At 36.7% G+C, this 13,574-nt stretch overlaps 1 protein-coding gene across 1 annotated transcript in view; it reads right to left on the reverse strand.

The window, feature by feature from the left end:
* Positions 1 to 3,076: 3,076 nt before the first annotated feature.
* The window catches only part of LUZP4 (leucine zipper protein 4), a 93,678-nt gene continuing 83,180 nt past the window's right edge, over positions 3,077 to 13,574 (reverse strand). The window contains exons 3-6 of the mRNA XM_060292002.1: positions 8,381 to 8,509; positions 7,114 to 7,229; positions 3,359 to 3,698; positions 3,077 to 3,324 (exon numbers count right to left, since the gene is read on the reverse strand). Coding sequence (XP_060147985.1) covers positions 3,077 to 3,324; positions 3,359 to 3,698; positions 7,114 to 7,229; positions 8,381 to 8,480 — 804 coding nt within the window. The 5' untranslated portion in view covers positions 8,481 to 8,509. The remainder of the gene's footprint in view (positions 3,325 to 3,358; positions 3,699 to 7,113; positions 7,230 to 8,380; positions 8,510 to 13,574) is intronic.

Here is a 13,574-nt window from a genome sequence, read left to right on the forward strand (position 1 = left end):
TCAATTTCATCTAAACACTTATGTCAAACACACATGTTCTGTATTAAAGATGAAAGTTTCCAGCAAAATGGACTTAATTGGCTTGCTCAATATACTATTTACTTCATTTCTTGTAATTGCTGTTCATAGATCTTCAGTAAATAAATAGTAAAATAAAGACAATGTCCTGAGGATTCAACGGTTGTAAAAGATTGTTTAAAATATTAAGTACGTGCTACAAATAAGTTTTATTTGTATCATTCTTTCTCACTTTTGTCTAGTGCCCACTTAGAAGCTAAATAATATAAGGTAGAATGGGGGGTAATGGAAGAGGAGCAGGAAACTTTTTTGTGCAAGCAATTATCCAAAAGGCTGGAAACACTTGACTCATGAAGACATGTATGACATATGTGGCTTCTTCCTACATTTGATGTTGGTAAACAGGTTTTAAAATATATTAATCATCAATATAAGTAGATGCCAACAAAGACACAGGAAGAAAGCCTATTCAAATGAAAATCTGTAAAATCACACAGTTTCTCTGCTATAAATTTGAAAGTGCTGATACTTACACTTGGACTCATGTTCATTGTATCATTTCTTTGCTGCATCTCTTTCTGTAAGTATTCACTCCAATTTTTCTTTGCAAAAGTCCTGATATGAATCATAAATGGTGATGTTTTAAAAAGCAATCATTTATTTTGAAAGATCCAAAGATCTGATTTGTTGATTATAATCAGATTTGAATTTACTTCAAGAATTACTTTGAATGATGTAGTGGTAATGAGATATATCAGTTATCACTCTATAATTGGAGTTTAAATGGCAAGCACTCCAAAACTAAGCACCTCATTTCCTCTGAAGCTATTTTCTGTGTTTAGAAAAGCTTTCATCAGGTAGACAGCCCAGCTAATGCAAAGATATACAGATTTTGCCACTCATTTCTTGTAAGCTACTTAGCGGAGGTTACGAAGAAGTTTTTCTTTTGTTAAGCTTTACTATTTACATATTACTCTAGCCAAGGAAAACATCTGACTGTGGATATAATTACCAAATCAGGAAAAAGGAGCAAAAGCTGAAATTGTTATCAGGTATCTTGGGGGCGTTAAAAATACAAATTCACACCTTGTTTACAATAATAAATCCTCTTTAGAATTTTAAAGAATCATACTGGTTTTTCAAAATTGAAAAAAGTCATTGTAAGTCCCCATAAATAAATAATATTCCGAATATGCTACCATATTTTATTCCAGATGCTTGCCTAGTTACCTGTCTTTTGTTCAGACCACATTGGGCTTCTACATTGGTGACTTATTTTTTTTTTTAAGGTAGAAATGCCTTAAAAATTAAGGCAGAAGTTTAGCATTTCTGGTTTGTCTTTTGGTGAAGCTAGCCTGAGTGGTGCATAAGCCAACTCCAGGTCTTAAGGATATTATTAAACCTAACTGGTCAACCTATATATATATATATATATATATATATATATATTAGAATGGAAAGTTATGGAGTAGAAGAATTAATCTCCAAGGGATCAATTATCAAAGTATATTAATTTTCTGTACTTTATGTGTTCTTTAGTAAGAGTTCTACATTTGATAACTTTAACCAAGCAAGAATTACTTACTTGTGCTAAGGATACAAAAAAAAATTATAATAATAGAAGATAAAGGAGAAAAAACTGAGCAGAATTGTTCATTATATTTTAAAATGCACTTGTAAAATGACAGAATATGTCATTGGAAAACAGTAAGTGGAATTTCAGTGCCTTAGTGGAAGTGTTATATCACTTGACAAACAAAAATGGATGTGTAAAATGAAGCAAAACATGAAAATTCCTGATAAATGTAGAAATAATTGCTTACCATCAGTGTTAAACATATGTTAATTTTTTTATAGGAAACTGTTTGTATACTGCTAATATAAGTAGGGTGGGGCCTTTAGCATTAAAACGGTGCCTACATCAGACATTGTCTATATACACAATAACCCACATATACATTGTGGAAATAATTTTTTTAGCTGAAAACTGCAACTCTATGCAGTTAATATGACCTAAAGTATTTGACTAGACATTTATAGGCAATGCAAAATGAAGGCAATCACTGAGAAATTTAAATTAAAAATAATGTTTTTACTCAATTACCTAGCCAATTACAATAAAAATGTCTTGAGGTTTTTAAAACTCAAACAATCTGCAATACTATTAAATTTCTCTGGTCCTTTTGTTAGGGCGGACAGACCTAGCCTAACAGTTTTATAAGGCAATAGTGAATATACACAATATTCAAAATATATTTAGGTTAGGGTTGCAACTATGCATAAGCTAGACCTCTCCTATGTTCTGATTTGTGGAAAGCAGAAAAGTTCAGCTGCCTGAAGATACACCTATTATTTGTCTGTTGAGGGCTCCCTGAAGACTCTTTAGAAAGGAGGTAGAGGAGGGAAACAGAGGAATTCATTATCAGAGATTATATATTATCAATCTAGCATAGTTCATTGTTAGATTAGCTAGCCTAGCAAGTTGGAAGGTTCAAAGAGAATGGAACACTGAGTCAATATACTTTGATTGTGGGAAAGGCTCAGTAGGAAAGATTGAGTACATTGGAGCTCTTCCAGGGAAGCTGACCTAGATGGAACAACTTAATTAGGGTAATTAGGAAACTGGATGATAGCTAGAGGGCATCAGTAAGTTGAAAGAATATTGATGCCATGAATACATCACCTCTATTCTATTAATATCTTTGTCCCAGTTCAATTCTGTTTCAACAAATACATATTTAGCCATTAAAATATAGATATATAAAGCATGCCTTTACATTTCCATATCACTCAACACATTAATAGTTAAGTACTCATTGTTTTTACCTGTTAAATTCAATTTCTACTGATGAGTATCTTTTATATCTCCGTGATTGGTCATGAGATCTCTCTGATTGACCATGAAATCTCCCTGTTTGGCCATAAAATCTCCCTGATAGGACATTAGATATCTTTGAATGGTCATGAGATCTCTCTGAGTGACTGTGGAATCTCTCAGAGTGGTCATGCGATCTCTCCGACTGGTCATGAGATCTTTCTGTATAGCTACGAGATCTCTTTAATTGGCCATGAGATCTCTTTGATTGACCATGAAATCTCTCTGATCGGCCATGAGATCTTGCTGATCGACCACGAGATCTTTCTGATCGACCACGAGATCTCTCTGATTGGCCACGAGTTCTTTCTGATTGACCAGGAGATCTTTCTGATTGACCACGAGATCTTTCTGATTGGCTACAAGATCTTTCTGATTGACGATGAGATCTCTCTGCTTGGCCATGAGATCTTTCTGATTGACGATGAGATCTCTCTAATTGGCCATGAGATCTTTCTGATTGACGATGAGATCTCTCTTTTTGACTACGAGATCTTTCTGATTGACGATGAGATCTCTCTGATTGGCTACGAGATCTTTCTGATTGACAATGAGAACTCTCTGCTTGGCCATGAGATCTTTCTGATTGATGATGAGATCTCTCTTTTCGGCCATGAGATCTTTCTGATTGACGATGAGATCTCTCTGCTTGGCCATGAGATCTCTTTGAGTGGCCTCGAGATCTCTCTGAATAGTGTTGATTTTCTTCTGATTGGCCTTGAGATCCTTCTGATTGATGTTGGTTCCTCTCTGATTGGCCTTGATTCATCACTGCTTGGGCTTTAGAATTTTCATTGCACTTCTCCTGCAAAGAACCGCAATTTTGAAAAACAAATGAAACATATACCCTATTGATTTCATTAACTCATAATGATATTTTGTTAAGCCCATTTCTATGGGAAACTCTTTTTTTAGAATTCCACTGCCTCTACTTATTTTTTTCTTTTTTGCGGTATGCGGGCCTCTCACTGTGGTGGCCTCTCCCGTTGCAGAGCACAGACTCCGGACACGCAGGCTCAGCAGCCATGGCTCATGGGCCCAGCTGCTCCATGGCATGTGGGATCTTCCTGGACTGGGGCACGAACCCGTGTCCCCTGCATCGGCAGGCAGACTCTTAACCACTGCACCACCAGGGAAGCCCCACTGCCCCTACTTTTAAAGACTAAACAGTTTTCAGGACTAATATGTAGAAAGCTCTGATCTCTCATGGCATTGGCACAAAGAATATTATGCATATAAAACTTTAATAAAATGTTTTAAATATGGAAAATTAACTGCTTTGTGAATTTGAATATATTCCAAGGTCATACTCTACCTACCATTTTCTGGATCTGTGTTTTACCTAAAGAAACAACCAATTCTTTAACTTTATAGTTGAGAGACAGAATATTTAATATTTTGTAGCACAAATCCTTAGAACCACAAGAAAGTGTTCAAAATCATACTATTTATTCTTCACCTGTTCAGAATCAGGTGAAAAAGAAACTATCAACTAACACAATATTGTAAATCAACTATACTTCAATTTAAAAAAACTTACAATAAATTATCTATCTCTTCTATATAAATTAATACTTAATTCTAGAGGGAAAGACAAATAAGTGAGGGGATAGGTAGCTATAAAGAAAGCAGAAGGTAGGCTTAATACTGTTAAAGTAAACTGGCCTGACAACAACTCAGTCTTTCTACCTTTTCACTTTTTAAATCAAAAGGGCAGTGGAGTGAATCAGTCAAATGGAAGTAATGAAACCCTTGACAAATCTCTATGATGCTACATAAATGTAAGTGGACAAAGTCATATGGACCATGCTAAGAAATCAAGCTTTCCACTAGCAAATAGTGCCTGGCAAACAAAATATGCCCTAGCTCTGACATTGTGACTTTGTAGTATAACACTACCAGAAGCTGAATGCAACTATTAAAAGGAAGGGGAGGTATTGGTATAAAGAATATTATTCACATAAAACTTTAGTAAAATAAAAAATATGAAAAATCTGCTGCTTTGCTAAAGCATAAAGCCATAGTCACACTCCAGATTTTCTACTGTAAAACATAAATAAGGAGATTGGGTGGAATGCACATGTACATTTTCTTTTCTAAGTGACTAGTGTTGGGAACACAGTGGGTCAGCAGGAAGGATTGAGACCTATCTCTTAAAGACCCATATGCATCCAAGTACCTTTCCAAAGGAACTTGTGGTCTTTTTGCAAATGTTTATATAAAAACTAATTTCGTCAAATTGGATACCACAGATTTCTACCTTTAGAAAACAACAGAAATTATCAAAAACAGAAACTTTCCTCATAAACAACAGAAACTATCAAAAAGAGTTGTGTTGAATAAATACAATCGTGTTTTACTGATATTAAGATTAAATCTTGTGAAATACAAAGCTAGCTTATTAGAATTTCAAAGCATGATTGAAAGCTGTAATTGTTATTCAATTTATTGGTAGAATAATTATGTTTACATTTTAATACATTTCTATATTGCAGAGTACTTTTTTCCAGTGAGTTCTGCTATAATGACAGTCTCAAATGTCTGAAAAGTATGAGAAATAGAAAGATGCTTTCAGGGCTTCCCTGGTGGCGCAGTGGTTGAGAGTCTGCCTGCCGATGCAGGGGACATGGGTTCGTGTCCCGATCCGGGAAGATCCCACATGCCGCAGAGCGGCTAAGCCCGTGAGCCATGGCCGCTGAGCCTGCGCGTCTGGAGCCTGTGCTCCGCAACGGGAGAGGCCACAACAGTGAGAGGCCCGCATACCACACACACAAAAAAAAAACCTCTAAAAGAAAGATGCTTTCAATTTGAAAATACTATTTTACAATATTCTTAGTTCATTTATGCGTTTCATACTGTAATGTAAGCTCATGTCCTTCTTTCCAAACTTTATCAAAAACTTTCTCACCTTACAGATTAAATACCATCTCCTCCATCAAACTTTCACAAATCCCCTTAATCAGAATGAATTGCTGCATCCCCACAATATATAACTTATAACCCTGTTAGAACATGTATTGTAAACTGCCTGGCATTAAATTTCTTTCTTATCTTTCTTTCCCACCACCACATATAATATTTGAAGCAGGGCTGTTCTGGTACCTTGCATAGTGCCTAGAATAGACATTTAATTAACATTTGCTAAATCAATCCTCTAAATATTTGAATATGCAACATGTTCTCCTTCCCCCCAAATTTGCATTTATATAATTTGGCAAAAATGGTTTAAGCTCCCAGAACCAACATTTTTTACTAACTGACCACATAACACTTTAAGAAGAATCACTTTATAGGGCAAGCTGAAACCGTAGTATCAATGTTAACTTATGAATCTGGATATGAGCACCTCTAAAATTTCTGTCCAGTGACTGGCTCATCTATACAAGTTTAGAGGCGATGGATTTACCACCATAAAATGTACAACTATAGTAAGTCCCATCTGTTGGTTCCAGAGTTTATGTCATACACTAATGTCATCTGACTTTTAGTCTTTACAATTCTTTCACAAGTCTACTAAAACTGTTTTTATACTAAAACTTAAGATCAACCACTCTTATTATATAAGGACAAAAATGAGAATGATTATACAAGACAAATCATGAAAACAGTCATCTCTTTTGGCATTTTATAAATTCAAAATTTCTAGCAGTGATTGAAAATAGCAAAAATAAATGTTTATTAAAACAGTTACAGGGGCTTCCCTGGTGGCGCAATGGTTAAGAATCTGCCTGCCAATGCAGGGGACACGGGTTTGAGCCCTGGTCTGGGAAGATCCCACATGCTGCAGAGCAACTAAGCCCATGTGCCACAACTACTGAGCCTGTGCTCTAGAGCCCGCGAGCCACAACTACTGAGCCCATGTGCCACAACTGCTGAAGCCCGCGTGCCTACAGCCTGTGTTCTGCAATGAGAGAATCCACTGCAATGAGAAGCCCACTCACTGCAACGAAGAGTAGCCCCCGCTCACCACAACTAGAGGAAGCCTGCACACAGCAACAAAGACCCCAAACAGCCAAAAATAAATAAATAACTTAATAAAAAAAAACAGTTACAGAGGAAAAATCAATGAACAAATATTGAAGTTAAATTATGCTTCAGGCAGCATGGGGGAGTACTAAGAAACAATCCCCGCTCTTAATAGAATTTTAAATAATCCTTAATATTAAGAAATATATTAAATTTAGGACCTTTATATTGGTTAATTTTTGGTATTTTTTTACCTGCTTCTTTAAAGGCTGCCTGTTTAAAGAACTTTGTCCAGACTTGAATCCAAAAGTTTCTCCGTTTGGCTTTTCATCATTTCTTTCCTCAACGTTGTTTATGAATCTTGAGTATCCTTTAAAAAATAATTATTTTCTGTATTTTCAGTCAGTAAATTCAACATATCTTTCAGAAGTAATACCTGTGATCTCATTGTTTTCAAGCTATGCACTGGTATTTGCAAAACTTTTGATATTTCATTAATCTGATATCACCTGAGAGTCTCGGTGAACTCTAGAACAGTCTTTGCCATACTATTTCTATTTGTATACCTTAATACAGTAGTCTTCTCTGTATACAGCACCTCAAATTTGGTTTCATATGCCACCAAAGTTGGACATATTATCTGAAATTCATTGAAAGAATACTCTAATAGAATAAAGAGAGATGCAGAGAAACTGTTTTGTATTAATCATGTGAATATTTGCCTCAACCATCTGCTTTGATCTGGGTGTAAAGACAGCTTAAGGAATGATCAGAGAATATAGTTCTCCAAAGGCTCACGAAGATCAATTTTATGTTTAGTCAGAAACATGAGATTGGCCCCCTTACCATTCTTAGCAGCTTTGCCCCTATAATAACCACCATCCCTCCTTTTCTCAGAAACTGCTAAGCCACTGAAGGATTCAAACAAATACTGTAAGGAACATGGGTAGACAGCTGGAAGGGGCTCAGAGTACACACAATGTCAAGACGGTTCCAACCTGTTCACTAGACCATGGAGATCATTAATTGTTGAAAAGAATTCTCTACTATGGCAATACAGAGCACGTTCACATTAAAATATGCACACTGCATTGACCAATGTGATTAGGGATACAAAAGGCTTTCTTCACGTTCTTCTGCACTCTCTTTGTCCTACAGCATTTATTTTTTCAAAATGTGGATGCCATGGTGCTCAGGCTATTAAAAATACTCTTAACCCTTCTGTATTGCCTCCTTAAAGTGGAACTGGACCATCTAGACACGCTTGGGAACAAGTACAAAACATTTCTCATTCTTATCCTGCTCTCTCTTAAGGAAGTAACTCATATAAATTAAAAATTTTGTTTTCATTTGTCATGGCATAAATTTTTACCAATCCTGTATGCATACATTTCCAGGAAAGATAAAACTAGCAACACAGTGCAACTTTAGAACACATTCCAAATTTGTGAGTTTGCTTTCCCAGTTACTCACAAATATTTCAGACTCTTTTTACCACGTGTGATTTTTTGTATACTTTACCTCTCTGCTGGTGATGCTTATCAGCATTTGATTGCTGTCTTGAAACTGAGGTATTTTTTTTATCGTTCTGTGTCTCATTCTTTATTTCTTCAGTGTCCATACCTATCTTTCTAAGTATTATAATGTCATCTGTATTAGAAAACACAGAAAAAAATAAAGACAATGAAAAAAGCTGAATTACAACAATGTGTCTCAAGAGAATAATCTATATTCTTACCTCATCGTATTTTAGAATATTTAAAAAATTGGTAGCCCTGAAAAATAACACTATAATAATAATGAACTTGTAAAACCATAACAAAGATCAAACAATGCAGACATTTTAGGGTTAGTTTCCTGGAACAATAAAGAGAAAAATTCCTGTTAAACAGATTTATAGTAACTTCATTTATGCAAAAATAAAATACTCTCAGAATATAGTAGCTTAAGGGGGAAATCATTTAAATAAATGATTTTACTAAACGTTATTTTAGTTTCAGAGAAATGTAGAGCAGTAGTGTCATCCCTATATGTAAGAGGACACTTTTGTAAGACTATATGTAAGAGCTAGATAATTAGTTGCATTTATTTTCTTGAAAAGTAAGAAAGAAAACAAGGGCAATGGACATTCACATGAGATACCAAAGAGGTGAGGAACCAAGATTAGTGTAATAGTAGGAAGCAATCAGATTTTACTTTGCAGTCAGGCATGTTCTTATGCACTCACGTGAAGAGCACTTACATGGCATGATTTGAAGGATGAGAGACAGGTACCACCTGCTCTAAAGTATCTCTCCTAAACTCTGGGATGGAAAGGTCTAAAGGTTGGATGTTTTATCGGTGGATCAAAGCTTACTTAGGTCAAGGTATCTTTAGAAATAAGCACAAGTTAGGCATTTGGAAGGACCCAGCGAAACTAGAAGAAAGAGGGGAAGCTGAGAAGGGTGCAAAGAGGAAACAGATACCAAAGATTAACCACTCCTTTATTATTTTGCTTAATACTAGTCCTACCTCAGGTCTCCAAAAACCTGATTCTGATTTTCTTTGAAATAGTTGATACCTCCAAAGGTAAAAATCAGGGTAAAGCCCAATAATCAACTGAGTATCATTTCTTGACTATCCTATTTTAAGCCTTTGTTCTGTCTGTCTCTCAGCAGCCATTGGCTGTAATATTTCCTGCAGACATAGTCTTTAATTTTCTGTTCCTTGTATTCTTTTTTTAAAATTTATTTATTTTTTATTTATTTGTTTTTGGCCAAGTTGGGTCTTCGTTGATGCGCATGGGCTTTCTCTAGTTGCAGCGAGTGGGGTCTACTCTTCATTGTGGTGCTCAGGCTTTTTTCATTGTGGTGGCTTCTCTTGTTGCAGAGCAAGGGCTCTAGGCACACGGGCTTCAGTAGTTGTGGCACGCGGGCTCAACAGTTATGGCCCAAGGGCTCTAGAGAGAAGGCTCAGTAGTTGTGGCGCATGGGCTTAGTTGCTCCATGGCATGTGGGATCTTCCCAGAGCAGGGATCGAACCCGTGTCCCCTGTATTGGCAGGCAGATTCTTAACCCCTGTGCCACCAGGGAAGTCCCTGTTCCTTGTATTTTTTATGCATTCTCTTTTCTTTTTAATTTTTCTTCTGTTGTTTCTCCTGTATTCTACATTTAAAATCTGTACAAACCTCTGTATAGACTTTTTTCTCATTACCTTACAGTCGACCCTTTAACAACATGAGGGTTAGGGGTGCTGACTCTCCCTGCAGTTGAAAATCTGCATATAACTTATAGCCGTCCCTCCCTATACATGGTTCTTCTGTATCCATGGTTGCTTCATATCTGTGGCTCCGCCTCTGTGGATTCAATCAACCAGAGATGGTGTAGACTATAGTATTTACCATTAAAACAAATCCAAGTATAAGTTGTGAACAAAGAATGTTGCCTGCCATATCAGTAAACAAAGGATGTTGCTGCCAACTAGCCATCAGCTACTGCAGCCTCCCTGTGCACCCTGAGGGGATCCAGGATAGAAAACAACCCCAGATACTGGCCCTAGATAGTTAAGGTGCATATCAAAGGAATCACTTCAATGAGCTCAAGATTCTTGCATCTTCCCATATATAGAAAAGTGCTAAATTCATTAACAGCAGATGGCTGGTTTTCTTTAATTAACTTTATTATCTTTTGATTAATTTAATTATCTTAATTAGATAATTTAATTAATTATCTTTTGAGTTTCCGACTGCCTATTTTTTCCATATATCCAGGCTCCTCCCTTACCTCTTTGTTACCAAGTCCAAGCTCGCTCTGCTTCCCGCACAACAGGCCAATAAATCGGGAGACAAGGTGCTGAGGCAAGGAATAGCGACTTTATTTGTAAAGCCGGCAGACCAAGAAGATGGCGGACTAGGGTCCCCAAAAAGCCATCTTATCTGGATCTGAATGCCAGTTTCTTTTATAGAACAGAGAGGGAGAGGAGGTGAGGAAGTAAAGTAAAAAAGCCATTTATCTTGCAAAATAGGAGGGGATGTGTTAATTTCTTCTTTTCTACAGCCATTCACAGGTGGGCAGGGTCACAATGTCTCTCTGTTGAACAAAGGGCTTTTAGTCTAACAGTCAGGCAGAGGGGCAGGGTTCCCTATGGCAGGTCATTATGTATGCTTACAGCTATAGAGAGTGATTATAATAACAAAAGCAACAAAAAGCAAAGGTTAAAGTATAAGAAACAGATTCAACATGGAGTCAGAATTGGCTCTTCCCTGTTACATCTTCAGAGCAGTCCCTCAGAGCTATCTGAGAGGCTGTCTTCTGGGCTTAAGTCCTCAGAAAGTCTGCCAAATTAAACCTAATTCTCAACTTTTAGGTTGTGCGTTTTTTTTTCAGTCAACAAAGTAGACTCGCATAGTTCAAACCTGTGTTGTTCAAGGGTCAACTGTATAAGGGAGTGCACTATCAGAACATTTTACAGGACACCACAGGAAGATTTTTGAATCTCCAACCCTCCTCCCTCATCAGCCCTGAAACAATCACTACCCAGCCTACAGAGACCCAATGAGATAGGTGACTTCCCATATAGGAAAGCAAAACTTCCAGAGAGGAGAAAATGAAGCACTGGTATCTTTCACAATGAAGTAAGTGCTTTCACATGAGGGAGTGCTCTGCCTTGTGGCACTCAAACACAATTTGCAGTGCCTTTAAACTTTTCCTGTCCTCAGAGTGACCAAAATTAACATCAAGCTCTGTCTTAGAATTGCATAAGGATTAAACAAAATAGAAAATTTCTCAAGGCTCATGCCGACCTACAGCTACAGTTGAGAAATATTTATCCAATGCTTTATGACAGGGATGGCTCAATGGGTAAACCATGTGGATTAATAATAACACTTTTAAGGGAGTTCACTGGTGGCCTATTGGTTAGGATTCCGGGCTTTCACTGCCTTGGCCCATGTTCATCCCTGGTTGGGGAACTGAGATCCCACAAGCTGCACAGTATCACCAAAAAATTTTTTTAAATAAAATAACACCTTTAAATTGAATAACATTTTAAAGTTTACAGAGCATTTCCACATAAAAGCTCTTGGCACAGTACCTGGCATATATGAGACACTCAATAAATAAGAAAATAAATGAACAAACAATTATTAAGTGTCTGATATATACTGTGCCCCCACACTTAAAGGTCAGCAGAGATTAGCCTCACTTTTAACGAAGAAAAGGAATTTCCTGGTTGTCCAGTGGTTAGGACTGTGCACTCTCACTGCCGAGGGCTCGGGTTCAGTCCCTGGTAGGGGAACCAAAATCCCACAAACCATGTGGCATGGCCAAGAAGAAGAAGAAAACAGACTCAGGAAGATTGCATGACTTACTTGAGGGCAGAAAATTATTCTGTTAACAAGCTAGGACAGATTCTAGTCCAAGACCCTTGCCACTACATTATACTTCCTCCTTTGAAAGCTCAGCTATTCCCCAGAATTAAAACAGCAGCACCGAGGCTAGTGACCATTCATTTGAATGTGGTATTCCTACTAAAATAGCATTTTCCTTTCAATTCTATTTGAAATTAATTGCACAAAGTCAAGTTTAGCATTCAATTAGTGTAACAGCAACCTCTAATCCAGTATTCAAGCACCCATTTTGCCCTGTCCCCCTGATTCCTTCAGCCTAAGATTTGGTATGCAACCATTTGGTATGCTTGTTTTGAACCACAGAGTGCTATACAGGAAAACTATGGCATGGCTTTAAATCCTGTCTGTGGTCTTATTTGCCCAAAAGGACTTCAGCCATTTGAGCTTTGAATCAAACCACCCTGCAACTCACATAATTCTTATAAACTCATGAGCGAAGTACATAAAATGGCTCTGGAAATACCTAGAGTCCTCTTCCCCTAAATTCAAATCCTTCTCCATTAGTTTAGCTTACACATAACATTATAAAGACTTCAGTTTTAAGGTCATCCTGAGAGTGCTACATTAATCCCACAGGATTTTTTGAATCTTTTCCTTTTGAATATATTACTGTATGGAAGCATTTTCCCGTCTCAGTTTGACTCAATCCAAATGTCATATAACTCCTTAGTAATATGAATGAACAAATGTCAGAGAAAGAGTAGCGAATAGCAGTAGTAATACAGAAAGCAAAAAGTTGTACATTTCATACAAGACGGGATTTTTATAAAAATGTCATTCGCAAATAGGCTTTACAGAGATTGTCAAAAGTTCAACAAATGTGTATAAGTTTCATATCTGCTACCTGGCCAACAGCATCAAGATATTTTGACTCATGGTAACTGTTTTAGAAGAGAGAAGGTAGAAATATGCTCTGGTATCCATCCAAATCTACAATAAGGAGACTCTTTGAGTCAATAATACATTATTTTCCCACTTATTTAGCCATACCTTAAGGCCATTCATTGCCCTAGACTACAAAGGATTTTGTTATGGTGTTGACATTTAAATTTTCTTAAAAATGGTCACTGCTTTCATCTAATTTAGACTCATAAGTGATAGTACTGGCTTCTCTTTAAAATATAAGCAGCCCTGTAATATGGGTTCGGGTTTAATGACTACACCCACAGCTGCTATATAAAATTCATTTAACTAATAAGAAATTCAATTTTCTCTTTGTTATTTTTCCATTTTTGTTGTACTTATCCCACAATTGAATTTCACATCAATTGTGCAAAAGGGTCACTTGTACAAGGGAAGATAAGCACACCAAAGTAGAGTACAGGAAAA

This window comes from Globicephala melas, chromosome X, assembly GCF_963455315.2.
Source record: "Globicephala melas chromosome X, mGloMel1.2, whole genome shotgun sequence".
Taxonomy (NCBI): domain Eukaryota; kingdom Metazoa; phylum Chordata; class Mammalia; order Artiodactyla; family Delphinidae; genus Globicephala; species Globicephala melas.